Source organism: Drosophila rhopaloa, unplaced genomic scaffold (assembly GCF_018152115.1).
Source record: "Drosophila rhopaloa isolate 14029-0021.01 unplaced genomic scaffold, ASM1815211v1 contig_115, whole genome shotgun sequence".
In the NCBI taxonomy this organism is placed as follows: domain Eukaryota; kingdom Metazoa; phylum Arthropoda; class Insecta; order Diptera; family Drosophilidae; genus Drosophila; species Drosophila rhopaloa.
This window is the reverse complement of record NW_025334990.1, coordinates 15,749,414-15,777,158: the sequence shown is the minus strand read 5'-3', so window position 1 is coordinate 15,777,158 and position 27,745 is coordinate 15,749,414. Positions and strand designations below refer to the sequence as shown.

General features: G+C 38.0%; 5 protein-coding genes and 3 non-coding genes across 11 annotated transcripts; 5 read left to right on the top strand and 3 right to left on the bottom strand.

Annotated features, from left to right (window-relative positions):
* The first annotated feature begins 211 nt into the window (after positions 1-211).
* On the top strand, positions 212-721 carry LOC108037752 (small integral membrane protein 12-A). Its single transcript, XM_017114401.2, has 2 exons — positions 212-442; positions 505-721. The coding sequence occupies exons 1-2, from the start codon at positions 313-315 to the stop codon at positions 639-641; spliced, it is 267 nt and encodes an 88-aa protein (XP_016969890.1). The 5' UTR covers positions 212-312; the 3' UTR covers positions 642-721.
* On the bottom strand, positions 713-27,711 carry LOC108038129 (RING-box protein 2). Of its 2 annotated transcripts, none has more exons than XM_044462018.1 (2): positions 27,449-27,711; positions 713-1,347 (listed from the first exon to the last, which is right to left on the bottom strand). In XM_044462018.1, the coding sequence occupies exons 1-2, from the start codon at positions 27,606-27,608 to the stop codon at positions 1,166-1,168; spliced, it is 342 nt and encodes a 113-aa protein (XP_044317953.1). In that variant the 5' UTR covers positions 27,609-27,711; the 3' UTR covers positions 713-1,165. The 2 variants fall into 2 exon arrangements, with proteins under 2 accessions (XP_044317953.1, XP_016970340.1); XM_017114851.1 differs by lacking the exon at positions 713-1,347 and adding an exon at positions 27,279-27,390.
* On the bottom strand, positions 734-806 carry Trnar-ucu. Its single transcript has one exon. It is a non-coding gene; the product is annotated as a tRNA-Arg (tRNA).
* On the top strand, positions 1,016-1,088 carry Trnam-cau. Its single transcript has one exon. It is a non-coding gene; the product is annotated as a tRNA-Met (tRNA).
* On the top strand, positions 2,229-4,250 carry LOC108037749. The gene is made up of 4 exons (XM_017114399.1): positions 2,229-2,262; positions 2,692-2,921; positions 3,396-3,731; positions 3,929-4,250. The coding sequence occupies exons 1-4, from the start codon at positions 2,229-2,231 to the stop codon at positions 4,073-4,075; spliced, it is 747 nt and encodes a 248-aa protein (XP_016969888.1). The 3' UTR covers positions 4,076-4,250.
* Positions 8,647-8,719, bottom strand: Trnam-cau. Its single transcript has one exon. It is a non-coding gene; the product is annotated as a tRNA-Met (tRNA).
* On the top strand, positions 14,614-24,317 carry LOC108043882 (facilitated trehalose transporter Tret1). Of its 2 annotated transcripts, XM_044462017.1 has the most exons (8): positions 14,614-14,665; positions 17,309-17,576; positions 18,283-19,211; positions 20,153-20,303; positions 21,798-21,923; positions 22,419-23,204; positions 23,271-23,556; positions 23,626-24,317. In XM_044462017.1, the coding sequence occupies exons 2-8, from the start codon at positions 17,475-17,477 to the stop codon at positions 23,811-23,813; spliced, it is 2,568 nt and encodes an 855-aa protein (XP_044317952.1). In that variant the 5' UTR covers positions 14,614-14,665; positions 17,309-17,474; the 3' UTR covers positions 23,814-24,317. The 2 variants fall into 2 exon arrangements, with proteins under 2 accessions (XP_044317952.1, XP_016970334.1); XM_017114845.2 differs by lacking the exons at positions 14,614-14,665; positions 17,309-17,576; positions 18,283-19,211; positions 20,153-20,303 and adding an exon at positions 21,452-21,700.
* On the top strand, positions 25,395-27,218 carry LOC108038130 (facilitated trehalose transporter Tret1-like). Of its 2 annotated transcripts, XM_017114853.2 has the most exons (3): positions 25,395-25,409; positions 25,481-25,631; positions 27,111-27,218. In XM_017114853.2, the coding sequence occupies exons 2-3, from the start codon at positions 25,497-25,499 to the stop codon at positions 27,216-27,218; spliced, it is 243 nt and encodes an 80-aa protein (XP_016970342.1). In that variant the 5' UTR covers positions 25,395-25,409; positions 25,481-25,496. The 2 variants fall into 2 exon arrangements, with proteins under 2 accessions (XP_016970342.1, XP_016970341.1); XM_017114852.2 differs by lacking the exon at positions 25,395-25,409 and having other exon boundaries at positions 25,452-25,631.
* Positions 27,712-27,745: the final 34 nt, after the last annotated feature.

Sequence of the window (27,745 nt, the reverse complement as noted above, 5' to 3'; positions counted from 1 at the left end):
GTGTGACCGAACATTCTATACTGAAGGGGAGAATCATAACGTTTTGTTGCCAGTTAAGAACTTTTATTTGGTAATATGAATCATCTTTTCTTAAGTGTTTATAAAGTTTTTGATAAATGATATAATTTTTATCTATTAAAATCGTTTGAGAATTTTTTATAAAAATATTTTTTGAACTGGTTCTTGAACTATTTTTTAACGATCTGGCAGCCCCATCAGCTGTTTCTGATTTTGTAATTCTGCACGCCGCTTATTTCGTGTTATTCCTAGTAAATTGCTTTAAATCTACCAAAAACAAAGACTGAAAACAAGATGTGGCCTATTGTAATGGCTCTCCTTAAGCGCAATGCTGTGTTCGTCACATTACCAATTGCAGGCGTGGTTGGTTTCATTGGTTATAATCTGGAGAGTTGGCTATCCGATAAATACACCCCATACAGTCGTAAGTTTTCGAACCGAACTTTCTAGTTAATATAAAAATAAATATTTGTAATGCCCCCACAGCATCCATACAAGAGTTACGCGCCAAACGCTTGACCGAAGAAAGTTTGAACTCGAATGCCGCCAATGTGGAGAAATTACGACTCAGTAGTCCTGTACTTGAACGCAATCTTTCACCCTCGCTGCAGCCTAAGAACTAGTGGTATTAGCAACCTTGAGTAGTTATCTGTATAGGAAAGTTATCAATAAAAAAAAAGATACGCCAAAAAAATTACATGAACTTGTAAAGTTTCATCCCTTGCGGGGATCGAACCCGCGACCTTTGGATTAGAAGTCCAACGCGCTATCCTCTGCGCCAAAGGGACAGGTGGTGGACGGCTTTCAAATGACTCATACAAGATAAGGGGAGTTTTTACGGCTGCAAAACAGTTCTCGAGAGTCTTTAAATATTTACTAAGTACATATTATTTAAATATTAATCCATATGAGCATCATTTAAGAATTTAGAACAACTTCTGTTCTCGATGTAGAACGTTTGGAGGTTGAGCTGCTTGTTAGCCGATTGCCAAACATAGCCTCGGTGGCGCAGTTGGCAGCGCGTAAGTCTCATAATCTTAAGGTCGTGAGTTCGAGCCTCACCCGGGGCATGTACATTTTTTTTTACTCTTTTTTATTTATTTATTATTTTTTAAATACAGCATAAAGTAAATTCAGGTGGAGAGATTTATTTGCCCATGCGCTGGATGGACCACTCTTGCTGGCACAACGGGCAGCGGTTGTTCTGCTTGACCCACAAGGACATGCAACAATGGTGGAACGAGTGGTTGCACTCGCCCCAAACCACCACACAATCCTGGCGACCCATTACATCCCGCTTGTTGTCAGCCTGGCAACGAAGGCAGGAATCTGGAAAAAATAATGAAGCAACAATCAATAATTGGGCATTAACAGATACAAAAATATAATTTTAAGAACAAATAAATTCTTTGAGTGATTTTATTTCAGCTTATAATTAGTTTATCATTGGAATGTATAAATTAGAAGGGATTAGACTTGAAACGATTTCGGCTTACTCTACTAATGTTATTAGTAGTATTTGTTTATTTTTAAATGTTAAAATTAAGTCGGTTAAGTAGGTTTTTTATAGAAACATCTTTAAATATCTTAAGTGATAAAAAAATCATATTTTGATTGGTGCATCATCAGGTGACAGCTCATTTTTCCTCTAGCGCTAGGTATTATGGAAATCGTTTTAATTGAATCAACGAGAAGGGGTGAAAAGGTCAAGTGACTTAAAAGACACTTTAAAAATAGAACTTTACGGACAAAAGTGCAAAAAGTGATCTCACAAGTGCTCTTGGCAAAACGCGTCACTTGCGACATTGAGCCACAATTAGCTGAAAATTGCAACGGTTTTAAATCTCCGTGCCCGTGACGCAAATAAATCTGTGACACCAGCAGCATTTCCTGTGAATTGATTATGGTCAAATGCTATTGACAATGTCCTCCGATTGCAGTTATTCGATATTAATGTTCTTCACCAGCGGAAATGCCTTCATTCAGAAAATATTCACACCAAAATCGGCAAAAACGTTCATTCAACAAAAGGTGGTCACATAAAAAATAAGTGCAAAGTAAATCACAATTCAGCGAGCCTTTACCCCGATTTTATTTCGGTTGTTGTTCGTGGGAGAGGTCACTGTACTGGTCGGCCCAAATTGGAACGCATCGTTTTTCACTGGCGATAAACAATTTTCTCAGAACCGCCTCCGAAATTCGACAAGTCAATGCAAAAATGGTTCAATCAGTGGCTCATTATATGTACAGAGCGAGAATTGTAAGTTTTTCTATGTGAATTTGATAATTACATAATCAGAAACAAGAATATTCGAATATTGCATGTTTTCAAATGTATCCATATAGACTTAAAAAATATTTGGTATGAAAAATATTTTTATTGGAAGTTTAAATAAAACCAATTTAAGATCTATAAAAAGCTTAATTGCTGATGACGCATAGTATTATTATTATTCTTTAAAAATATAGCTAATATGAATAAGTAATAAAATAATATGTTAGTGATTAAATGCCCAAATCATCACTCATTTTTTTTGCCGTGTAACGGGCATCACCTGAGCCGCTTGGGATACCTGGTGCAGGTGTTGGTGTTGACATTTCGAAATATGAGCTCGTCGGCAGAAATTTACAATACACCTTCGAAAATGACAATCAACAGAACAAGCAGGTAAGGTAAATGCGTCGTCGCCGGACGGCTTGTGAGGCATCACGTATACGCCGCTTTGGCTGCCGTTGCATTGCAAATTCTGCTGAGCCGGGGAAAAGTAAAAACAACGATAAATATAGCTAAGAAAAAAATTAAAAGAACAAGCGAATTGTACACCCCGCGTGAGTCAAGGAATTATGTTTTTTTTTGGTGTGAAAATCGCCTTACAATTTCCCCTGGATTTAGCACTTTTGGGGTAAGCGAAAAACGATCATGACAACAGGAAATTGTTAACATACTTCCAAGAATTTCATGATTTTGTGTAATTGAAGTAGAAGTCAATAGCCATTGGTCACGAACTAGGGCTCTAATCGGGGCTTAAATGCGTTCTATCCGCAAAAACTGCTTCACTGTTCTTTTCTTGGGTCTTTGAACTAGTAAGGGGTTTACTTTAGTTAAACAAAATGGCGTTGTTTATGGTAAATGTTTATTTAATTGATTTTAAATTTATAAATAATTGATATAGTATCTGTCAAAAGCTAATGTTGCGTTAACGATAATATTTTGATAATTATTAATGGTTTTGTTGCCTGAAACAAATGCCATTGTTTCATTTATTCACTATGTCGAATACACTTCAATGTTGCATTTTCTTGGCCGCTTTACTCCAGAATTCAATGGTAATATATGTGGTTAAATGATCTTAAGTTAATTCCTTAATCTCTTATAGGGCACTCGCTTTTTGAAATTCACTAATGTCAAGTGCATGGATCTACCTACTTCTCGTGGTTTTACTAAATACGAATACTGTAATTTAAAAGTTGTGCGCAGAAATCATGTGGAACTTTCTCTGAAGGTCAGATTGTTGCAGCTTCCTATCCGTAATTTGACCGCCAGACTACAATGCTTTCAAAGGCGGGATGGCTATCGTCCATTTATGTACAATGTGCTCTTTGATTTCTGCAAGCTGATGTCCAGTAGTAATTACGAATTAACCTTTGAACGCTTCATTTTCGGTGCCATTCGGCAGCATAGTAATTTTAATCATTCTTGTCCTTGGAAAGAGGTGAGTTAAATATTATTAATCAATCCGAATTGCAACCGAAAGTCCAAAAAATTCGGTTGGAAGAAATTAAAAGCCCAATAAATGTATTTTGGACGCACTTCCGGTATTCGTTAAGCGGATTAGGTATATTTTTTAATAAATAATATTACTCATATAATTTTGAATACTTTTTTACCGCCTGTCTTATATTTTTGCAGAACCACATGACGGTGGATAAGTTCGCCCTGGATTTAACTAAGATCAATATGCCAGTACCTGCTGGAACCTACCGCTTGGATTTCACCTTTTATGCATACGGCATCGCTCGCACATTGACACAGGTGTTTTTCGAGAAAATCGAGTAAAACTTGGCGACACAAACATGTTCCTTGTTTTTTTTCAAAGCGCCCTAGATTGCGTAAATTAAAAGCTTCCAAATACATGCCAATAAAATGGCATCTCTATTTTCAATTTACATACACCAACGATTTGATTTCCTAGCAGTAATAAAAGTCTGTGTGGCAAGTTAAAGTCAATCAAGTCAATAAACAATTACAGGCAATGGAAAATTTTTTAGAGGGCTCGGCCCGGGCACAGTGGAAAAAATAAAGTGTCCCAGGCGGTGAAAATTACATTTTTTTTATCTCAGCTCATACATAATCAATCAAAACACCGTCCGGAGGCAGTTTCCATTTAAATAAATACCAATAAGGCAAATTGATTCATTTAGGTAGAACGATATGAAATATACCCACGGTATAGTTAGTGGAAAAATATGCGCACCGAACCGAACTGCGTCATTGAAAATCTGCGAAGTTCTCGGCTCTTCAATCTATATAGTACATTTCGAGTTCAATTGCGATTGATCGTTTAGCAGGGCTGGAAAAAGGGAGGGGTTCGTCTGAGAATCTGAAAATCAAGTCGGGCGAATCGGTATTTGACTCCGTTTATTGGTCTATGCATATGCATTAGGCAAATCGACAGTTGAGCTCGAAACGAGTTAATTGCACAATATGTACTTGCCGTCAGATCGCAGACAAACGAAACGTGACAATGACGTGCCCACATCAGCCGATTTGAGCCAAGCTCACCTGACTTTGCCAGTCGGAAGCTGATCGTCTGGCTACCTGTGCTCCCTAAGTCAAGTGATCGTAGGGCACTCTATAATAATGTTTGCCCAAGAATGCAACAATATTGCAGGGCATTCAGGCAACTTATTGCGACAGCAAGTTTTGTATTTACCCTAGATTCACCTGATCTTTGATATTTATAGTTAGCATTAGGAAGCTCGAAGAAAATATATATATTTTTCGGGTTTATAATAAATCAGTTGCCTGAAATTCAAGTTTCTATATATGTACACTTTAGCTTTTATTCTGTTGTAAAATAATAAAAATCTTATAGAAATCTCTAAAGGTTTAAATCATCTAAAAATGTGCCTAAAAGTATGCTACGATTTCGCATCGGTATTTTGCGTTGGGAAGTCCTTTGGATAGAGAAGAAAAGACGAAGTTATATTTATTACAACTTACTTCTGGATAACTATTTTAAAAGTTTAAGATTTCTAGAGATTTGTATAAACGTCTGCATAACCCATATACCCCATTATCTGTAAAGTATGGCAATGGAATGGCCGGCAAACCTGTTCGACATACCTGACAATATCGTAACTGCTTCGAGTTCAGGTCTGCCGATACAAGTCGACAGCCGCCGAGTGATTAAAAATTCCAGTTTGCTGCACCTGACCAGCCGATCGCCGACTATATAGTTGGGTGAATCGGACCGGATCGGAATCGGAATTGGATTTAATCGAGTGCATATGCAAATGCAATATGTCTGGCCGTTATGCAAGTATAAGTTCAAGGTTGGCAACTGCACTAGCGGCGAATCCGTCTGGGATCGGGCCTAAATATAGCCTTTAATTCGTGGCATATAGCAAGTGCTCGAGAATTTTCGCACTTGCGACCCGGGTTTTCGACACCTCGATGGCTATTTTATCGGGGTCTCAATATCTACGCCTTATCGATGCATTCGCTCGATTTACCGACAAATTGGTCACATGCTCGACTCTATTATTCATATTATTTTTTTTATTTAATTGTGATTCGTTGCGCGTGTCACGTTGCATGTACTGCTATCTCTTTCGTTCAGACTATTCCATCTCTTTCCCCACCGCCCAACTCGTTTTGCATTTGTTGTAACGGTCTCGCTTACGTGACGTCATGCACGGGGGCCTGTCGCCCAGCAGCCAGCAAACAAAACAACAGCAACAAAAAATACGATAACAATAAAAAAATGAAAATCAACCGACGAACGTGCCCCCAAACTTGCTCTTCGTTCTCTGCTCTTTAAGTGTTTCGCTCTTGATTTGCAGCAAAACATTTTCTCTTAAGTGCATCCCATACCTTACCAGAAATAAAAACATCATTGCACTTGCTTTAGGATCAGCAATTTGTATACTGCTTTTCATAACTTTTGAAATAAATTTGAGATCAAGCCATAAATAATATTGTTGAATAAGAATTTTTATTAAGAATATTTCTGTTTTTATCATGAACTTTACTTCTGAGTAATAGGATATATATGTATATAATTCTGTCACAATTACAAATACCGTTTTGAGAAGTTTTCATAATATAAACAAGACTGTCAAATAAATAAATAATGGAAATATCCACTTGCCCCGTGGAAACTTTGTTGTGCGGGTGATGTTTTCAGCTATATCTTCAGCTAGATCACATTGCCATATCGTTTCGTGGAAAGTCGCACATGTGACCGAATTGAAGGTGCGAATGTTAGTAGACAAATGTTAATTTTTGCAGAGTGTTCGGGCGGTGAGTAAAATAATTCAGGCATTTAGAATAAATAAACAAGCTGAGAGCAAGGGGATAATGCCTTGGAAGATTACTACAAAAGTGAAGATAAATATTTTGTTATAGTTCTAAGATCAGGCAATTAGTAAGTGATCTTTGATTGGATAGACAAATAGATTCTACGATTTAGTCTCAATCACTTGATGACAAATAACTTATTCATAAACTTTACGATTCGCTTATTACTTCCTTAAAATATTTAACTCTCAGTAGAATTCTCAAAGTCAAGCATATGATGTTTTAATGGAAGTTGTATTATTTATTATTTTACTTTTCAGATTTGTATAGAACTTATTGCAACATTTTCAAGGTCATCCAAGTAGAGAATTCTGAAACCAAAAAGCCCGAACCGCTAAGAAAAATTTCGAGAACCTTTCTGCATTGCATATAGTCGACAAAATTGCACAGATACCAAATGAAAAGACGCAGCGTAGCATTTTCTGGCTTGTTCCACTTACGAGTGGGCAATATCTGGCACATTCAGATACTATATACATACAGATATCATTCGTACATGACCGATCACATGTGCAGAGATCGGAGAACGAGGCGAATACGGTGCAAACTTGAAATTTATGGCGATCACCGAAGAACCGAATCGATGGGTGGATGGAGGTTTCTCAGTGGGGGTTTCTCAAAATTAAGAGAAGTATTTCGTATTGTGAGGCAGAGACACTTTCTCACTCGCTCACACATTGAAAGATCACTTGCAAGTCGGTGAATGGAAAATTTTGATTTTCGTTTTTGTTTCAGAGGAATTTTTTTGAAATCTCTGTACTCCTGCATTTGGTCTTGCCGCTGTGAGTGAATGCCACTGGTAATTTTCCATGAAATTTTCCACTAGCCTTAAAATTGGTACTCGCACTCCCAAACATCTGTTTATAACAGATCTCTTGCATTGTCTCCCGTTATCAGTATATTTGTCTTTATAAGCCAACATAATAATACCGGATCTTGCTGACCTTGCTTTGGCTTTTTGGCACGCTTTACATAAGCCATGCGTCTCAGACAGGTGCAAAAAGGTGTCATATGAAAGGAACAGCCGATTCAAAACAGCCGAGGGTTTGAAATCTAATCCTGTACAGCTGTAGTTCCGCGAAATTAGGAACTGCACTGGAAATAAACGAAGTCAAAAAAAAATAGTTTATATCCCACAGTTTTTTTTTAATTGTTCTAAATATTGTAATTTCAACTTCTGAAAAACCTTTTTTTATTTTTGAGGCGGGGTGCTTGAACTTTCGGCACTTTCGAAAAGCATACGGATGATAAGCAGGGGTTTCCCCAGCAAAAAATTCGCAGATTCTTAAACTCCGACCTATGGCAAATATCTGGTTAGAACAGCCTTAACCCACAGACAGCCGCGTGACATTCAGACGTGGGTGTGGACTTTTGGTAAATATTGACATCTCCCATCATCCCGGGTTCAGTCCGGGGTCTTTTCGCTCCGAGCTGATCATTGCAGCACCCGTGGACGGGTTTTACAATATTTGCTTTGTCTCGATCTCGTTGCCAGCTGGAAGAATCTAATGTCATCCGTAATGGCCGTGTAATTACCCAGTTTACGATAACTGTAACTGAATTACCGGATCGCCTTTTGTAACCGTAATAATCCCGGCCGCACGCCAACGTAATTTTGTGACGGATTATTTAAGTGCAGTCGTATTTTATTAAGGGATTCTCAGAGGCTTTGCACGCATTCAAAATATTTAAACAAAATAAAAAAAAATGAAAAATAAATAAATTAAGTTGCACACTCTGGGTTTGGTGAAAATATTTAAACCAAATAAAAAAGTTGTTACAAATAAGATCAAATAGAGAGAATTCATATTACAAAATAGTTAAACTGAGAAAAAATGGTTATTTCCGAATTATTAATATAAATGGAAAAAACTAAGTAAAAGATAAATGCTCCAAAAATGTTCCTAATATAGTAAAAATATTTAGATGACACTATTGGTTTTATACTTTCAATGTTTGGCTTCAAAATATTTATAGATAAATTTGTTGTAAACAAAGAAAAGAAATTAAAAATTTTAGATAAAAAAAAAGGAAAAAAAGTTACATGCCCCGGGTGAGGCTCGAACTCACGACCTTAAGATTATGAGACTTACGCGCTGCCAACTGCGCCACCGAGGCCATGTTCTTCCCGCTGTCGGAGTGCAACTTCAAACTGGCCACGTGGCGGGTTCTCGAGGGGATTCTGATTTAGTCCATAGACTTTGGTATTGCATTTGTTTTTGCTTTTATTTTGAAAACAAACGATATCGAAATTATTTACAACGCGTTGAACATTTTTGCACGTAAGTCGAGGCTACTATTTATTACTTAGCACATAATGTGCCCTTATTATTGTTTAATTTGCACAATAAAAGGTTCTATTGACATTTTTGTGCTTCAATTATTGACTTTTATGAGAAATAGATATGCTTTGGAATGTTTGGTGCTTAATAGATGAATGTGAGTAAACTTCCAGAAAAACCTTTTTTGCATACGACAGTTAATTAACACTTTGAAAACAGTTTGATTAGTGCCAGTAGAGCAGACTATCGTACGATAGTTGATCTACCCTCTACCCCCCTTTTTAGTATTGCCAAATGGAACGTATGCATATATATTGTTTTGCCCTCTAACGAATGTGAAATATTCATGGGATTATTTATAAATAAACGGCATCAATTAAAGCCGCCAAAACCAGACTCTGTTAAGTATTTTAATCTTTGCATACCCGCTGCCAGACTAAAACTGTATGACTAACTAGTCAAGCCAGACGCCGCCGATCGTCGTTTTCTGTGTGGGTTTATTCCTACATATACATATGTATCTACATATCTCGTGGATATAGTGTATATATGTAGAGTTGGAATTTCTATTAGCGATCTGACGCAACTTTGCAACTTTGAACTGGTCACTGGCGGTTGGTGACAGACATTCAGATAGACAGACGGACGGACAGTGCGACTTTGACCTTGGTTGAAGGGCACTGGTCTTGCCATTTAGCTCACCTTAATTACCTGGATGTCTGAGTACCTCTCGCTGTCTCACTCTATATCTGTCAGTACACGGAAAAAATATCATATTGCACCGGATATTAGTGGATCCATTTTTCAAGTAGAAATGTTCATATGTTCTGAGCGTTTTTGAATAGTGGATAATTCTTATATGGTAGCTTTCTTTTTCCTGATATTATATATTTCTTTAATTAAGAATTCCTATATTCCTATATCATTAGAGTTATACTATATAATAGACCATAAATAAGTAAAATAGTGTATATAGTTTATTTAGTTATAGAAATAGGAATAAAAAAATTAAGATTTTAAATTTATTAAGCAATAATATGTTTATAACTAAAAAATAATCAGAGCTGGGAGATACTATTAAATTTTTTTCCGTATACAACTAAAACAGGTCTCATGTGCACACGTGTTAGCTGTTGTACTAGGTAAGCACTTCCCATTAAAAAAATTAGCCGTGTATAAATAGAAAACAAAAGTCAAATTCTAATGATTAGTTGGCGAACAAAGCTTTTTTATTTTGGGAGAGCGCGAGAGCTTTTGCTTTGGGGGCAGCGATCGGTCGATCTATTGTTGGATGGATTAACGACTTGGACTAAGTTTAAAGTACATGTGCCAATGCAATTGTAAAAATGCTGACAAACCAAAATGATCGTCATAATCGAATCTAATCAGCAAATCAAATGGGGAATTGCAAGTCAAAGTCTGATTGGAGCCAGTAGAGCAAAGTTACCATGTGGAGCTTAATTTTGCGTGTGTGTGTTTGCTGGGTATGTTCGTAGTATTAGTTGGAGGCTCGTCTGGTTTGCCAAAAGCAGCAACGTCACCACGCACACACAGACACTCGAATAAAAATTCAGCTAAATATATATGTAAGAAAAGTATAGTTGATATATGCACAGAAAAAACAGGTCGCCATGGAATCTAAATGCGCATGTGGAATAGATATAACAATTTTTCATTTCAATTTCATTGCGTCTGATAACAAAAGTTTAAATATAATGAATTTGTAAGTCTAACATAATAGAGAAAAGCATAAAATTAATTAAATTAATTATATTAAGCCAATTTTTCTATCTAAATCTGTAACAAATGGTTAAGTTTTTATATATTTGTAATATACAAATTGAATGATATCCCAAATAAATCTGACATTAATAAATTTGTTAAATAAAATCAAAAATCGTTAAATAGATTATTTTTTTCTGTGTATATATAAAAACAAAATACTTTTTTGGGTGGGCGCGTGACGAATAAAATAAGGGAAAGAGCGAGAGGGTGGCATCACATGCTTAACTTAACTTATTGGTCTCATTTTGGTTTACATATTTTGATATCTTAGCGCTAATTTTAGATGCCAAAAAAAGAAAAGAGACACAAAAGAGATCACATAAGGCGAGCTCTCTTTTACCCACTCTCTTCCTTTTCGCTGAAATTGATGTGACTCCAACACCAATTAGATAAATAAGCATTTAATGCTTTTTGCCATTTGTTTCAATTTGACTTGGTCGAAGTTCTTTAATTAGCGCCTGGAAAATTTCCGCTCACGTACAACAGTTTGTTATATTTTTATTTTTACAGTGGACCCTCATTGGAAAAGTCTGATGCAATAAATGCGCAATTGCATCAGCTTTTGAATCGCGCGCCTGCGCCACCTCACAAATTTCATAGGTTGATGCACTCTCTTTGGGCTTCTCTTTTTTTGGTCGTGCTGTTGCCAGGTGCTCCACCTTCTTTCCTACCCCTCCTCCTCCTTGCATGGCTTTATAGCCCCATCTCTTTTCATACATATATATATGCTCCTCTCCTTCTAGTGAATACGTGCAGCTGGGGGCTCGTCTCTTTTGGCATTTTTCTGCGCTTGTCTCGGCTTTTCTGTTGTGGTTTTCGCTTATTTTTTACACTGGTGAAGCTACTAAAAATAGATAAAATAGGAAGTGGGTCTGTGATTTGCGAGTACAGTTCGGTAATTACGTGCAAGCTCCGTGCCAATTACGTCATGTGCTGGGAAACAGAACTGATAGGCCTATCTTCCGAAAGATAAGTTAAAAGCCTTGAATGCGAAAACCCTGTAGATATTAACACCTCATTATGCTATAATGAATCATCTAAAAAGAGCCGTCCTCATGGATAATATCACCAAAAAAAACAAATATCATTGTGGAATTTCGAGAGGTGTATTAACAGATTATTTTTCGTAAGTTAATTAGTGTCCGGAATGGTTATATTAATTATTTGAATACTCTTTTTTAAAATAAGGAATCGATTTTTAAAATATTTTTTTTTTTAAGGTTCAATCCGTTTTTTTTAGTGCTGTTTTAAATTCAAACCTTCAGTACTCCTCTTTTGTGCAATTATTTCGAAGTTCAATGCACTTTCGTTTTTTTCAACCACTTTAAATTCCTATTTCGCCAGCTCATTTTCTCTCTTTTTTGCCCTCTCCAAAGATCTTTCACTCCCTCTCTCGATTCCTGTCAATCAAGTTTTGTATTCAAACATTTTTTGCTTCTCGGTTTTTTCGACCTTCCCGTACAGATCGAGAAACGACCAAATCCATCAAAATTTGTGAGCCTTAACTATTGTTTGTGTCATTACTTTTGCTCGATACCGGCTGAGCCTTGAGTCATGCCAAAAACAACAGATTGCCGATCCAATGTGAACCGATCGAAACTTCGACTCGAGGGCAAATGACGGTCGATGGAAATGGAAATGCCGAAATATCGTACGCGTGCTACAAAAAATCGTGATCAAAAAACTTTCCGTTAATTGTACAAAATATTTAATCAGAGGCGCAGATTAACAGGGGGTCCCGATTACAAAGCAGAGGCTTGTCTTAAAGTTTACGAATTTGGAGGCCTATTTTCTGATAATAATGATATCTGTTTTTTAATGCTAGGTAATGCGTTTGATTTAAAATATAATCTAACGCGTGAGTAATAACGGGTACACTGATAATGTTATAATTCTTAATTTAGATTTATAACCTTGGCGAGGAAAAAGTATAAGTTATTTATTGTTTAATAAAGATTAAAGTTCACATAAAAATGTTGCCTACAGAAAATCCTCTTTTCTTTATTGTGGGATTACAGAAAAAATATGCAGCGGAAAGACGTTTGAGAAATAGAAACAATCAACATACCCGTAATCGTCGCAAATAAAATGAAAGTTAATCTCTATTAACTGATGTTAAACCGATCGACAGATTATTTGGTTGGTAAGTTAATAAATCATACTGTTGAAATACAAATTCTAGGTATTTCTGTTGGTCATGGTGACCTCTTGTGACCGCCAGTTTCGAGCAATGCGTCCGTATCTGTTTTGTTTTTAGTCGTATCTGTATCTGCAAATAAAATGAAACCGGCTGGCGTGCCTGGTACCTAGAAATTGTGTCGTCTCATTGCGCGTAATGTTTATGCCATGTTATGAAATAGAGAGACGAGCCCCCCGCGATTTTTGGAGGCGCGTTTGTCATTTTAAACCGAAATGAAAATAAATAAATCAATAAAATAATAATAAATAATCGAGAGCTCGCCGCAGAGACACGACGCACTTGTCCTGGTTAATTATTTGCCTAATGCTTATTTCCCCCCATACAACATCGCATCATCCATCATTGTTTGTTTTGGTTGCACTTGCGTCAGGCCCCCGAAAAACTAAAGTGAGTGAATTGATATTGACAGCGGATAGCGGACAAGGAGCCACACGCAAATGTTCCCCAAGGCTTCCAGAAATTTGCACGCGCCTCAAAGTCAATTTAATAACAATCAATTGAAAATATGTGTGTAAATAAAAATCAATTGGCAAGCACTCACACAATGCCACCGAGGAACTCTCAGCATCCAGGCCGCAATGGCCAATTGGTCATTGAGCATAACATAACCATAACTATAACCACGTAGCGGCCAAAACAAATCAATAAAAATATAAACTATTAAGAAAATGCGAGAACACCGACATAACACTTATCCTATTACTTTGTTTTTTTTTCAAAAAATTATACTCTTATCATCATTATCCATTAAACGAACTTAAATACAAAATATCTTCTGGCCGAATTTTTTTTGTAGATTTAATAATCAGAATTTTATTTGATTAAAAGGAAAAAAAACTTGAAAGTTATTTGTGTAAATTTTGATAAGAAAGGTGATTAAACTATACACGGACACCATTATTAAGACCAAAATCTTTTTAAACCGAATAACTATATTATTTGGTCATAGGGATAAGAAAAATAGTGAATGGAATTAGAGATCTTAAACAGTTTTGTATTTTACAGGAAGAATTATTAATAAATCCATGAAATCGATTAATGTTATTATTCGTGACAGAACGTGATTTATATATATATATATATATTATACAATTTTTTTTTATTTAGTAATTTATTACTTTGATAACAACAAAATTTTAAAAAAATGTTTTTTTAATTAAAAGTTTTGTCGTAGAAATAAGAATGTAAGGGATCCTATGCAATGACACAAATTAAGTGTTCAAATGGGGTTTTACAAATTATTGCACACTTTTTGGCGCTTAAAACTTCTTTAAAGTATTTTAATTTTGTTTACATGTCCACATTAGCTTTAAGGATGTTGGCCAAGCCAGGAGGGCCTCTCCTCGAAAAGGGTATAAAAATGGGTTTTGGATGGTGCCACTGGGTCGCGAGTTGCGACTTCTCTTCAAGAACACGCGTCATCCTCTCTCGCAGCCTCCAAATTGCAGGAGCAACAACTACAATTGAGACACCTACAACTAGGAGGCGTCCCACACACACACGCAAACACAGACAGGCCCCATTCATTCATGCCTTCTTTTCGACCTTCGTTCGATGGCTCTCTTTCTCTTTTAACAACCAACTCTCTCCCCAACACTCACCCATACAAACGACAAAAAGAGCGAGAGACCCAAAGAGAGTGCCTGTTTTACCGTTGGGGAAACAACAAAAAGCTCGAGCGAATGTCTCTTCTTCTTCCCCCACGAAATCGGTGTGCGCTATATAAACGTTGCGCATTCGAATCTCGAACTTCAGTGCCACAATAGTGGATATCACATTTAGTAGTTTGTTCCAAAGGTAAAGAGACCATAAAAATCGCCGCAAATTTTATCTAAAAACTAAAAGCGAAAAAGACCAAAACACAGTGTTACATTCCAGTTGGTTTATTTATAGTTTTAGTTTCCGAGCAGTTCCGGTCGCCACTTTATCGTGTTACTCAAGAAATTTTTAACAAACTATACAAAAATAAAATAAAATAAGCACAGTCTCTAGGCTGTCTGGCATATAAAAAACTTGCCAATTTATGCGCATTTTTTGCCTACTACGTCAAACTAAGAAATATTTATGAACCAAATTTTAATGAACCTGCCTGTGGTCTGCAAACTATTTTACGTAATGTGCGAAAAATTGTTGTAAAAGAGCAGCAACAAACGAAAAAGAAATGACAAAAACTATTTTGCCAAGGGTAAAATGCAATTTTCGAGGAAATAAGAAAAGTCGAGAAACAACTTTTGGGAGAGTGGCGACCGTGAAAATTCTTAAATTTAGACAAGAACACTTGGTTTTTATCTCCTGCTAATTTTCGATTGTGAATTTCTGTGTGGCGCGCAAAAAGTGAAAACAAAGTTCGAAAAAAAAATTGCAATTTCAAATTCGACTGCGTGGGCGTTCTTTTGCGCTAATTGAAGCGAATTTACTTATAATACTCGTCTGGCGGCTGCCTTTTGTTAATTGTAATTTCGATTACGGTCTTGTTAATCTGCTGTCAGCATGAAAAACGTTTTATAAAAATAAAATTGCCCGCAAGATCATGACGAATAATAAATACAAAATACAAAATCGCAACGTTGCACTGTTGACGTAGGCTTTTCACCTGTGTAGGTTGTAGGTTTGGATGTGTGTGTGTGAGAGAACGGGGTTCATTCGGCACGTGAGTCGATTTTGTTAAGAGAACGACACAGCTGGTTAAAGAGCGCTTTGGCTTAAGCCAGTCTTAAGAGCGCCCGCGCAAAAGAAACGTGCTGCGATCTCTTCGCCCGCAGGCCCCCAAAAATATGTGTCATTAAACGCCCACCCGCCCACACACGCCTCCTCAAGGTCAATGGCAACTTTTAGCGCCTTTCGCGAAAGAATTTGCATATAAACACAGCCGTTGCAATTGCGTTTTAGACTCGCGAAAAGAAAAGCGCAACACGGTAATGAATTAATTAATGGATAACTAAAAAGTCGTCATGCGGCGAAATATTATTAGTTTGCCCATTAAAATTAACTAATTATAGAGGAAAACCCACACAGAATTTTTATATTTCTGAGTATTCACATTTCATAAGAAATGTTTCATATTTCTCATATTTTTTTTTTGCTAAAATAAATACAGTTTTTATAGATAACACAATCGAAACCTAGAAAAATTATACAGAAAAAATATAATGTTTACACAATTAACTAAAATCGTTAAATTAATTTGGTGTTTATACGTGTTACCAGATATATAACTAAATAGTACAAATAATAAGTGCATCAAATTTGGCACATACAAAAATCTTTGTGAATGGCATTAATAATTTTTTTAAAACTATTATTTATAAAAAAATGTTTGGAAATGATGTTAATTATTCTTAATATTTTTCCCAGTACCTTCAATTAAAGTTTCGGGTGGGAGATAGACCTAGCGTTATGTCACGCCTGCTGATATTTGCAGGGAATTCCAAATAAAGAATAGAATCGCAAAAAAAAACTGACACCCACTTTTCCACCGAGAGAATGAAAATGAAAGGGGGAGTGGCGGGCGAAAAAGCGGTAGCAAAAGAAACAGAGACAATCGTCGACGTCATGGCGCCCACACATTTTGTTTGGCATCACATGACGCAAAGTCAATGGTCAAAACAAATAAAAAGAAACGACAGCTAAAAACTTGCCGAAATCAAATAAATAAAAAATATTTCAATATTTTCCTTTTTTTCCGCGATGTGGTCATTAATCAGCTAATATATGTACAAAGAAAAGTGGGTGGAAAATTTTTGAAATAGGTATTCCATTTATATTTTTTAACAAACCTCCGCATGCCAAATCTAAAAGGCCATAAATAAATTTCACGTTGCCGGGAAAATCAGCCCCCACATACAAAATTTGTGAGAAAAGTAAATAAAAACAACTATATGTTGAGGAAAACACCGCCTCCATTGTGGCTATAAAGTTGGTCACATGTGGAAATCAAGGACACCCGATATAAAAAAGTGGGTGTGTTGGGTGCTAAGGGGCTCGAGCGTTATCTAAAAGCCAACCCATATATTCTTAGCGATAACAGCTCAGACATCAGACGATTTTAAGTAGACAAGCTATCTGTAATACTGTAATTCTTTTATAATACCAAACTTATTTATTCAGTTTGTGCAATTTTCAAACATCACACCATTTCAATTAATACACAATAATACTATAGATAGTTGCGCTATATCTATGCATTTGAAGTGGGCGATAATTATCAAACAAAATTATAAAAGCAATGCAATTTTGCCAGACATCAACCAATTAAAACTATTGATAACAAAAAACTAAAGTGGGAAGCTATTGGTGAGCAACATTATCAATATTGTAAGAGTTATTGATAGACATCCGAAAATAGGAAAGTGCTTAACATACAACTGATAGCTGAACCGAAAATATAAAGTAGTATTATTTAACTTTTTTAACTCTTTTTGATTTTCTCTTTCGTTACAGCAAAGACAAAAGAAGTCGCATTAATCAAGAGGATAACCCATTGATTACTTCGCCAAGTGGAAGACACCAAAACAAGTGAAAGTCTGTGACAACAACAAACTTCCTCAAGGAAAACCCTAGCAAATCACTAGTTCAAGTTCACCTATAGAGCCATAGAGCTGATAAGATGAGTGGACGAGACAATAGAGGAGCCGGCGGCGGAGGCGGCGGTCATCAACCGCTGAGTAGCGCCATGGGCAAGCTCAAGGAAAAACTAGCCCGAGTAGGTGTAAGTATCTCAATAACATTTATATTGGGGTAATCAACAAGCCTGAAACCCGAACCCCAATCTATGGGTAATCTAAAATGAATAGAAAGTGAGAAAGGCTTGAAAGTTTTAAAAATCATCAAGTAGATATTTTTTATATCCTAAATTAAAATTTTTTTTTGTTTTTTTAATAATTGCATTTACTAAAACATGTATTATTAACCAAAATTCGAAATTTTTAAATATTCAAATTTCTTTTCAACAATATAAGCTGATGCAAATCAATCAATCAAACAATATTTAAATATGCATTAAAAACATTTCATCAAATAAATATAAAAAATTTATTGTCTTTCTGAACTTTTGATGACTATAAGTTGTTTATTTCCGGAAGAAATTAAAAAGTACAGCCAATAAAAAGTAAAACAATGAACACTAATTGTTGTGATGTGTTATACATACTTATTAAACAATTCGCTGAGTGCCGAAAACAAGAATTATAGAAGCAGCATCTAGTGCGCACATGACCGATAATGCTGGACCTCTTGCAACCTTTTGGGATTGGTGTTCAAGAACAGATCTCGCGACTTAATCGCAATGATTTCGGGCGGTTCACAGCGGATTCTTGTCAGGGAAGATGGGCTGGGCTTTATAGGAATGCCACGCTTTATGATTCGATTTAATTAATTCGCGACCGTCTGTCGATTCAATTCGATTCGATTCACAGGACGAGCTGGGCTATCATCGCGTGGAGAGCAATCTGTCCACCTCGAATACAGCCACCAGTTTGGACACAATTCTCCCCGAGGATCCGTTCCCCTTCCCCCAAGTATCACCTCAAAGGCATCCGCAGACGGTAAGGACACAGCGTTTGCTGGAGGACGAACCACCGCTATCGTTTCGCCCATTATTGGATGACGTCGACATCAACGAGCCACCCACACAGCAGCAACAAAGGACTCCCCTGCGCGCCAGTGGTAGTTTGGAATTAACTCCTCTGCCACCACCGCCCACATCCTTGGAGATCCGTGAACATCGCGATCGCCAGCAGAGAGGTGCCCAAGGTGACGATCTGCAGCGCAGCAAGCAGAGCTTGAAGGGATCAAGAGTGTCCTTCGAGCGAAGGGATACCGGAAACAGCAATACCAATACCAAAGCAGCGGAGAGCAGTGACGAGGACAGTTTCGAGGAGAAGAGATCTGGTTTCCAGCAACAGAAGGCCACGAGCGTCGATCACAAGGGTATCTTAAAGGACCTCAAGCACATATTGGCCAACGACAATCGCCGGCAGTTTCAGGCCAAGAAACACGTCTCCTTGGACGTCAAGGGTACACGCTTTTTGCAAGATCTACTGAAGGAGTCGTCCTCGGAGGAGGAGTTCCACAAGACACGTCGGGAGTTCCAGGGACGCAAGCACCAGAGTTTGGATCCACGCGTCACCTTCAAGCTCGATAAGGTTCTGCAGGGTTCGAGTACCGACAGTGACGAAGAAGGCGACGACCCCGAACACAAAAGGTTGATTCATCGGCCCAAGGACATCACCAAGCCGGTGATCATCGATCTCAAGGATCTGGAGAGCGAAAGCGACGAGGACTTCTTAACGTCACGTCAGCACTTCCAGCAGCAGCGTTCCATCAGCACAGACTCCCGCAAAAGGTGAGTGGCATTAATTATATTATTCTTAAAATCCCATGAGTCCGTCCCCAAAAGTAGACAAATAGCACTGAGTTGGAAATCCCCGATAGGTCAAAGCCGAGGGTTATCTTTAAATGGACTTTGAATATAGCAAAAATTAAATGAAATTAACATTAACGCAACGGGGGCCTTGGCAACTACATATATTTAAAAAATCAAATGAAATCTCAAAAGAAAGTAAAATAAAGAGATATATATTTCTAAAGTAATAAATACTTTGGATATCAGCGTATCAGTTAACGATTTGCGCTATCATATATAGTATTTATGACATAGAAAAGGTGTCATTAATCAAATATTTCCAGGAACTGATAAGTTCTTTCCATTAAATTCCAAGAAATGTTATCAAATATATTATATATCAAAAGAATTATACAACATAGTTTTAAAAGCATAAGATTACATTAATTTAAAAGAAACATGAAAATGAAAGTGAAACACTAAAAATAAAAAACCTGCCTTTGAAATCAGATCATGAATCACCAAATTACGGTAGTTATTTCAAAGAATTGATAACAAAAGTAGGTCCCAAGTCTACTATGACTTGCAAACAGTGTTCAAAATAAACAAATAATTAAATGGTACACACGTCAAAATAAAACCGTAGTAAATAGTGCGGACAACAATCTGTATAATTGAATAGTTAGCTCTTCGCATTTCCAAGATTGCTCTCAAGCTATTTGCGCACTTTCGTTGATCAATTTAATCCAAGTGGCATACAAATTGGTATGCCCACGCTGCTTGGACTATTTTGAGCGATCCCATAGTATCTCCGGCTCGGGCTAATCCGCCGTACACGCGCCTACGCAATGAGCCGGACAATAAATGACTGTTAGCTACAGGCAACTGTTAGCCTTCCAATACAAAACTGACACGCATTTTGCAACTTTCTCCTCCCGCAGCCGCCGACTGTACGAGATGGACGAGATGGGCAACAAACGTGGCGAGAACATCCGTCATGCGGTGCCCTTCGTGCGCCAGATAACCGAGGATGGCAAGCCCAAGCTGGAGGTCTACCGCCCCACCACGAATCCCATCTTCATATGGACTCAGGTAGGTCGGCCACTCATGCACTCACAGAAAAAACATCGCTTCATCGATCATAATCTTAATAATTTCGTATTTAGTAGTAGGGATTTAGAGGATTTAGGAGATGTTCTGGATTTGAGAAAGACTTATTGGTTACAAATATCAAATAAATTTTAAGTGAAACTCAAAAGTGTTTCCCAAATTCCCAAAGACTTTCAAACAAGGTGGTGAAAATAATGAATGAAATTAACTAGAAATCATACAAAGTTAGAAGGAACAAATTATTCCTCAACTAGTGGGTTTGAACTCGGCCTATTCGTTGCCTAATTGACTACATCACCTAAAAATTGTTTTCTTTTTATCCTGATCATTTTCTTTTAAAAATTTCAGAGTTGTTTTTCTCTATAAAGAACATAATCAACATTTTTCAAATCAAGAACTTTAGTTTTTAGTTTTAAATTGTTTGTTCTAAACATTTCTAAGTGTACTCCTCTGGGGCGGCATAGTGAAATCCAGCAAGGGGCGGTGGAGGACATGTATTGTCCGCTCGTTAAGCTCGTTGGCGCCTCCCGGGTCCCGAGATTATGAATGGCATTAATGCGACCATAAAGCACTCGTTGAGCAATTTAAGGGGCCTCCAGATTGAGCTACGAGCGTGTGGGCCATTTGAGCTATTTTTTCGCACGATGCCGCCGCATTTGAGTCTGAGTCGACGCTTTTGCCTTAATTGAAATTAACGCATTTAGTTATGGCCGGACTAAAAATATCGCTAACTGCCTGATGGATGGATGGATGGATCGGATTGTATTGGATCGGAATAGATTGTGTGTGTGCTGAGAGGTAAACTCTGACAGCTGAACTTGCAACTTCTGCCGCATGTTTGGCAGTTGCAGTTTTGCACTCGAGCTGGCGACTTTCGCTGAAACAGCCTCAAACCGCTTTTCGAAATCCGGCGTAACGCCTTTGCCTTTGTCTTTGTCGAAGGAAAAACAAACTGATAAGCTGGGTCTTGATCGAACGCTTGGGAACAGAATCTCTCTCACATAAGCGATATCGATCAGCACTCGGTGGCTTCGTGTACGTGCCTGAGCCTAGTAAAATCACGGCAAAAACTGTTCTCAAAAACTAAAAACTAGCGAAAATGCAACTGCCGTTGCACTCGGGCAAAATGACAAGTTTCAGTTGAGTTTTGACGAGCGAACGCGCCGAAAGCATTCCCAATTCCAAGGAGCAAAGTGAAAGGCAGCCAGCCAAAGCTAAATCAGCTAAATCCGCAACCTTGTTGCCAACCAAAAACGGTTTTAATTCGAAATCGCAGATAGAGAAAAAGCTGCGGAATGAAGATCCTAATGCGAGCGGACACCCATGTGTCCTTCTCCGTTCCCGTGGAGGAGCCCAAGGCCATTTGTACCTTCTCCCAGGTGCCTGTCCACAATACATCACATAAAATCCCATCAAATTCCTCCTCCGAAAACTTTAGCCCTTACTAATCGAAATCATAATCTTGTATATTTCCAGGTCCTGGCCGCTTTGAGCGTTTCGTTGGGCTCCCTAGTGGTCGGATTTGTCAGCGCCTATACTTCTCCTGCTCTTGTGTCGATGACCGATAGGAATATCACCTCGTTTGAGGTCACCAAGGAAGCTGTAAGTACAGTACACAAAGATAATCTAATTCGTAGAAAAATGTTGAGTTCTTAAAGCATTTCACAAGAAAATGTAAAACTGCAGATTGAAAACTGGAAAAATAACTATGAAAAAACTATTATTGTTCATTTAAAATTTGCAATACCCAAATAAATAATATATGTAATTCCAAACGTTTTCAGAGTTATCAACTAGAATTTCTTCAGAATTTGTAATCAATAAGAATATTATTTTTATATTTATTGAAATCAAATAAAATAAATTATTTTAGAGCTTCTTAGTGCAGAAATATCCAATCTAAAGAAATGAGTGAAAAAACAGATTAACTACCAGAATAAAATTTTTTTTTTTTTTTCTAAATTGAAGACTGAAAATTCCTTTAATTTTAATCAAATTCCCAAGGAATTGCAAATTTTAAAGATTTGTAGTGCATTAATGAGTTAATTTTCTAAACTGAATCCTAAGTAATCTCTCGAAATTCTCTTCTAATTGCAGGGTTCCTGGGTGGGTGGCATAATGCCGTTGGCTGGATTGGCAGGTGGCATAGCTGGAGGACCTCTAATTGAGTATCTTGGCAGACGAAACACCATCCTGGCCACCGCAGTGCCTTTTATTGTATCCTCGCTGCTGATTGCCTGTGCGGTGAATGTGGCGATGGTGCTGTGTGGTCGATTCCTGGCTGGATTCTGTGTGGGCATTGCCTCGTTATCACTGCCCGTTTACCTGGGTGAAACTGTGCAGCCGGAAGTGCGCGGTACTTTGGGTCTGCTGCCGACGGCTTTTGGTAACATAGGCATTCTCCTATGCTTTGTGGCCGGCACCTTTATGGACTGGTCGATGCTGGCCTTCTTGGGAGCAGCTCTACCAGTGCCTTTCCTGGTGCTAATGTTCCTGATCCCGGAAACGCCGCGCTGGTTTGTGAGCCGTGGACGAGAGGAGCGTGCCAGGAAGGCTTTGACCTGGCTGCGCGGCAAGGCGGCGGATGTGGAGCCGGAACTGAAGGGCTTGATGCGATCCCAGGCCGATTCCGATCGTCAGGCCACGCAGAACACCATGTTGGAGCTGCTCAAACGCAACAATCTGAAGCCTCTGTCCATTTCCTTGGGCCTGATGTTCTTCCAACAGTTGAGCGGTATCAATGCGGTGATCTTCTATACGGTGCAGATCTTCAAGGACGCGGGCTCCACCATCGACGGCAATGTCTGCACGATCATCGTCGGTGTGGTTAACTTCTTGGCCACCTTTATTGGCATTCTGCTGATTGATCGGGCGGGCAGAAAGGTGGGTTTTCAAGCTCTCAAAATATGACATCCCTTTGTTACCTAATTGTTTTTATCTCTTCTTTAGATTCTTCTGTATGTGTCCAACATTGCCATGATCCTGACCCTGGCCGTTTTGGGTGCCTTCTTCTACTGCAAGGCCCATGGTCCGGATGTGAGCCATCTGGGCTGGCTGCCTTTGAGCTGTTTCGTCATCTACATCCTCGGATTCTCTCTGGGTTTCGGACCCATTCCGTGGCTGATGATGGGCGAGATTCTGCCGGCCAAGATTCGCGGATCTGCGGCCTCGGTGGCCACGGCTTTCAACTGGAGCTGCACGTTTGTGGTGACCAAGACCTTCGCGGACCTCACTGGTGAGTACTGCTTACTACACGTAAAAAAAAAGGGCTGTTTAATAATTGTGTTTTAATTTTTATGTACAGTTGCCTTGGGCGCCCATGGAGCCTTCTGGCTGTTCGGTTCCATCTGCTTCGTCGGCCTGTTCTTTGTGATATTCTACGTGCCCGAAACGCAGGGCAAAACCCTGGAGGACATCGAGCGAAAGATGATGGGCCGTGTGCGCCGCATGTCCTCGGTGGCCAACATCAAGCCATTGTCCTTCAACATGTAAACGGCGTGTTGCCAAGGATCTGAATATGCGATCAAACCAAATACTAGACTAGTGCCTTTAGTGCTTAAGAAACGCGTGTGTGTAAACGCAGTGGGTGATCCTGACATGAGCAAAAAACAAAAGGAATACTTCAAGGAACCCATCCAGGCGCTCTGATATTGTTAGTCCTAGCTAACTTGTAATGCTTAGCAAAAGAATTTCCTTTCTACACGCATAATTGTTATTATTATTTATAATCCTTAAGTGCATAGTTTTATTATGTAAATTATGATTTTTAGCACTAATTTGTTGACATTTTTTTATGAATGTTGCGTGAATTTATCGGTGTAAAAAAATGACATGAATCGTAGTTAGTTGTAGCGAAAAGTAAAACCCAAAAAAGACCCAAATCTCCCTGAAAAATACACCAATTGGCTATATATCGAATATATATTGTACTATACCTAAGCTGTAAGTGTATCTATATGTAGACTAATTTAAAATACAAATCAAACCAAATCCAAAGTTACGTTTACTTTCGTCGAAAAAATCGCTAAAAATGAGCGGAAAAATCGCTTTGCATACGACCTTCAGAATGCGGTTTACAGTTCGAACAATGTCAGCGCCTCAGATACGTGAGTTTCATTCCGAATATGTCCCCGCACTGGGGTCTAAATATACATATATATATTGAATGTCTAGATGGCCAATCGACTAGATGGCCATTCCAGAGGCACATGAAATGCAAAAATAGAAACGCATTTGCTCGATTTTGCACCGGCAATCATTGCTAAAATCGCACTGCTGACACTCAACCGAATCGCCTCGATAAGGAGAGCATTACATGGTTTCGCCGAGGATCGGATCGTTTCAGGTTCGAATCTTATCGGTTGGCAATTAAGCGAATTCAAAATCGAATAAACAATTGCGAAAGAAGCATCTGTGCAGCGGCTGCTTGATTACAGGAATTGTTTACTTGTCAGGAATGTACTATAGTATTTATGTGGTTGCTTAAAACATACTCAATATTTTCATTGATAGCGTCAGTTAAAACTGGTAACTCAATCAGATTATAGAATTTTTAATTGAGTTTTAAAATAAATATAATGGCGAAATAGTTTCTCTCTTCAAGTGAAGTAAATAATATGCATTATTTGAGCTGATGACGGAATCGGGAATAAATGGTTAACAGATTAAAATGTTTAAACATTTAATTCACTCGTGCTATTATGAAATTTCTTTTTGAATTTAGTTCCTCAATTATTTTATATTGATTTATAGAATTCAATTCAATTTCTACTCTTGGGATCTATACTTTTAACATTGATTAAATTCAGAAGTGAAATTAAATTAAGTACAGAAACATGTTATGTTATTTGAAAAGCTTAAATAGATATAAGCAAATATTAGTAAATAGTGCAGACAACAATCTGTATAATTGAATAGTTAGATTGCTCTCAAGCTATTTGCGCACTTTCGTTGATCAATTTACTCCAAGTGGCATACAAATTGGTATGCCCACGCTGCTTGGACTATTTTGAGCGATCACATAGTATCTCCGGCTCGGGCTAATCCGCCGTACACGCGCCTACGCAATGAGCCGGACAATAAATGACTGTTAGCTAAAGGCAACTGTTAGCCTTCCAATACAAAACTGACACGCATTTTGCAACTTTCTCCTCCCGCAGCCGCCGACTGTACGAGATGGACGAGATGGGCAACAAACGTGGCGAGAACATCCGTCATGCGGTGCCCTTCGTGCGCCAGATAACCGAGGATGGCAAGCCCAAGCTGGAGGTCTACCGCCCCACCACGAATCCCATCTTCATATGGACTCAGGTAGGTCGGCCACACATGCACTCACAGAAAAGACATCGCACTCATCGATCATGATCTTAATAATTTCGTATTTAGTAGTAGGGAATTAGTGGATTTAGGAGATGTTCTGGATTTGAGAAAGACTTTTTGGTTACAAATCGATATTTAATGTGGAACTCAAAAGTGTTTTCCAAATTCCTAATAACTTTCAACAAGTTTTTAAAAGCTAGTGAAAATAATTAACATAATTAATTACAAATCATACAAAATTAGAAGGAACAAATATATTTTACAATTATTCCTCAACTAATGGGTTTGAACTCGGACTATTCGTTGCCAGTCACTTCAAAATTTTTTTTTTTTCTTTCGGATCATTTTTTTTTTAATTTCCGTAGTGGTTCTTCTCTATAAAGTAAATTATTAAATCAAGAACTTTAGTTTTTAGTTTTAAATTTTTTGTTCTAAACTTTTCTGAGTGCACTCCTCTGGGGCGGCATAGTGAAATCCAGCAAGGGGCGGTGGAGGACATGTATTGTCCGCTCGTTAAGCTCGTTGGCGCCTCCCGGGTCCGGAGATTATGAATGGCATTAATGCGACCATAAAGCACTCGTTGAGCAATTTAAGGGGCCTCCAGATTGAGCTACGAGCGTGTGGGCCATTTGAGCTATTTTTTCGCACGATGCCGCCGCATTTGAGTCTGAGTCGACGCTTTTGCCTTAATTGAAATTAACGCATTTAGTTATGGCCGGACTAAAAATATCGTTAGCTGCCTGATGGATGGATAGATGGATCGGATTGTATTGGATCGGAATAGATTGTGTGTGTGCTGAGAGGTAAACTCTGACAGCTGAACTTGCAACTTCTGCCGCATGTTTGGCTGTTGCAGTTTTGCACTCGAGCTGGCGACTTTCGCTGAAACAGCCTCAAACCAAATATAAATCCATAAGTTTGGATTTTCTATGAGTTTTATTTTTGGCCAATCAATCCGACCTACCAAATTTCATAAGGATCGGCCGACTATATCTTATAGCTGCCATATAACTGAACGATTTGAAATGCCATAACTTTGGTGTTTTTAAAGTTAGGAAGTTGGGATATTAAGAATGCATCATATGAAAAATTTTGAAGAATATAATTTACAGAATATTCTGCAAGGATATATTAACTCCGCCCGAAGTTAGCTTTCCTTTCTTGTTTTCATCTGATTTAAAATTTTACGACCGATTTAAGAAAATAACTCTATATGGATACTATAGTGAAGCGTTACAATTGACTCTCCTGGTGATGCTGATCAAGAATGTATATACTTTTTAGGTCGGAGTTGTCTCTTTCAGTGTAACAAACTTTTCACTCTAATTACTAGTATAAATATATCATTCATTTGATGTTTAAAGATCGATTGAAGAAAAAAACGATACTCGTTTTATTGGTTAAGTATGGATCTCTGTGATGTATATATTTATGATTGGACTTGATTTAAATTCTGCTCAAATTTTACAGGCACATACATATGTAATTGGAAAGGTTAACGACCTTTTGGACCTGGATTTAAAAGTAAAGTTCCCAGACAACATATATATATTAATGAATTATTTTGAAGATCTTTGATTTATATGGTGGAAGTGCCAAATCGCTGGTAAAAGTGGCAATACTTTTTGAAAGTGTATAAACTGCTGATTGTTGTTATCTGCCTTTCCCTTTGTCTTTATGGATTTAGCAAGACTTGAAATCGTTGCAGCTGCTGCCCAAGAAGAAACTGCAACCTATCACATATATCCGACTATATTTAGCGTTATTAGCAGTGATTAAAGTTTAAAAATTAGTAATTACAGACTCACCCATAACTTGAACGCGGCAAATGGCACAAATATCGCATTCTACATCCCAACTCCACATTGCAACTGCATTCCATTTCTTCAAAGTGAACATCTTTTCCGGCTTGTTGGCATCTCCATCGTCCGTGGTTCTATCCACTGAGTTTTCGGGATCATCAACCATATTTATTTATTGCAGGAATTCGCAAATATTCGCAAAAAAGTAATTGTAAACAATTGCGAGGCAAGAACCAATGTAGCCACACCAAAACACGAAGAAACAGTAACCAGTGCTGCCCCAGCAAATAAGGTCACACTTAG

Coding starts and splice junctions, on each gene's coding strand:
- LOC108037752 (XM_017114401.2), top strand. CDS start 313: ATGTGGCCTATTGTAATGGCTCTCCTTAAGCGCAATGCTGTGTTCGTC. Junction 443..504: donor TAAATACACCCCATACAGTC/GTAAGTTTTCGA, acceptor ATGCCCCCACAG/CATCCATACAAGAGTTACGC.
- LOC108037749 (XM_017114399.1), top strand. CDS start 2,229: ATGCAAAAATGGTTCAATCAGTGGCTCATTATAT. Junction 2,263..2,691: donor CAATCAGTGGCTCATTATAT/GTACAGAGCGAG, acceptor CAAGCAGGTAAG/GTAAATGCGTCGTCGCCGGA. Junction 2,922..3,395: donor CTGGATTTAGCACTTTTGGG/GTAAGCGAAAAA, acceptor AATCTCTTATAG/GGCACTCGCTTTTTGAAATT.
- LOC108043882 (XM_044462017.1), top strand. CDS start 17,475: ATGAGTGGACGAGACAATAGAGGAGCCGGCGGCGGAGGCGGCGGTCAT. Junction 20,304..21,797: donor CCATCTTCATATGGACTCAG/GTAGGTCGGCCA, acceptor GTATATTTCCAG/GTCCTGGCCGCTTTGAGCGT. Junction 23,557..23,625: donor GACCTTCGCGGACCTCACTG/GTGAGTACTGCT, acceptor TTTTATGTACAG/TTGCCTTGGGCGCCCATGGA.
- LOC108038130 (XM_017114853.2), top strand. CDS start 25,497: ATGGACGAGATGGGCAACAAACGTGGCGAGAACATCCGTCATGCGGTG. Junction 25,632..27,110: donor CCATCTTCATATGGACTCAG/GTAGGTCGGCCA, acceptor CAAATTTTACAG/GCACATACATATGTAATTGG.
- LOC108038129 (XM_044462018.1), bottom strand. CDS start 27,608: ATGGTTGATGATCCCGAAAACTCAGTGGATAGAACCACGGACGATGGA. Junction 1,348..27,448: donor TTGCCGCGTTCAAGTTATGG/GTGAGTCTGTAA, acceptor TATTTTTTCCAG/ATTCCTGCCTTCGTTGCCAG.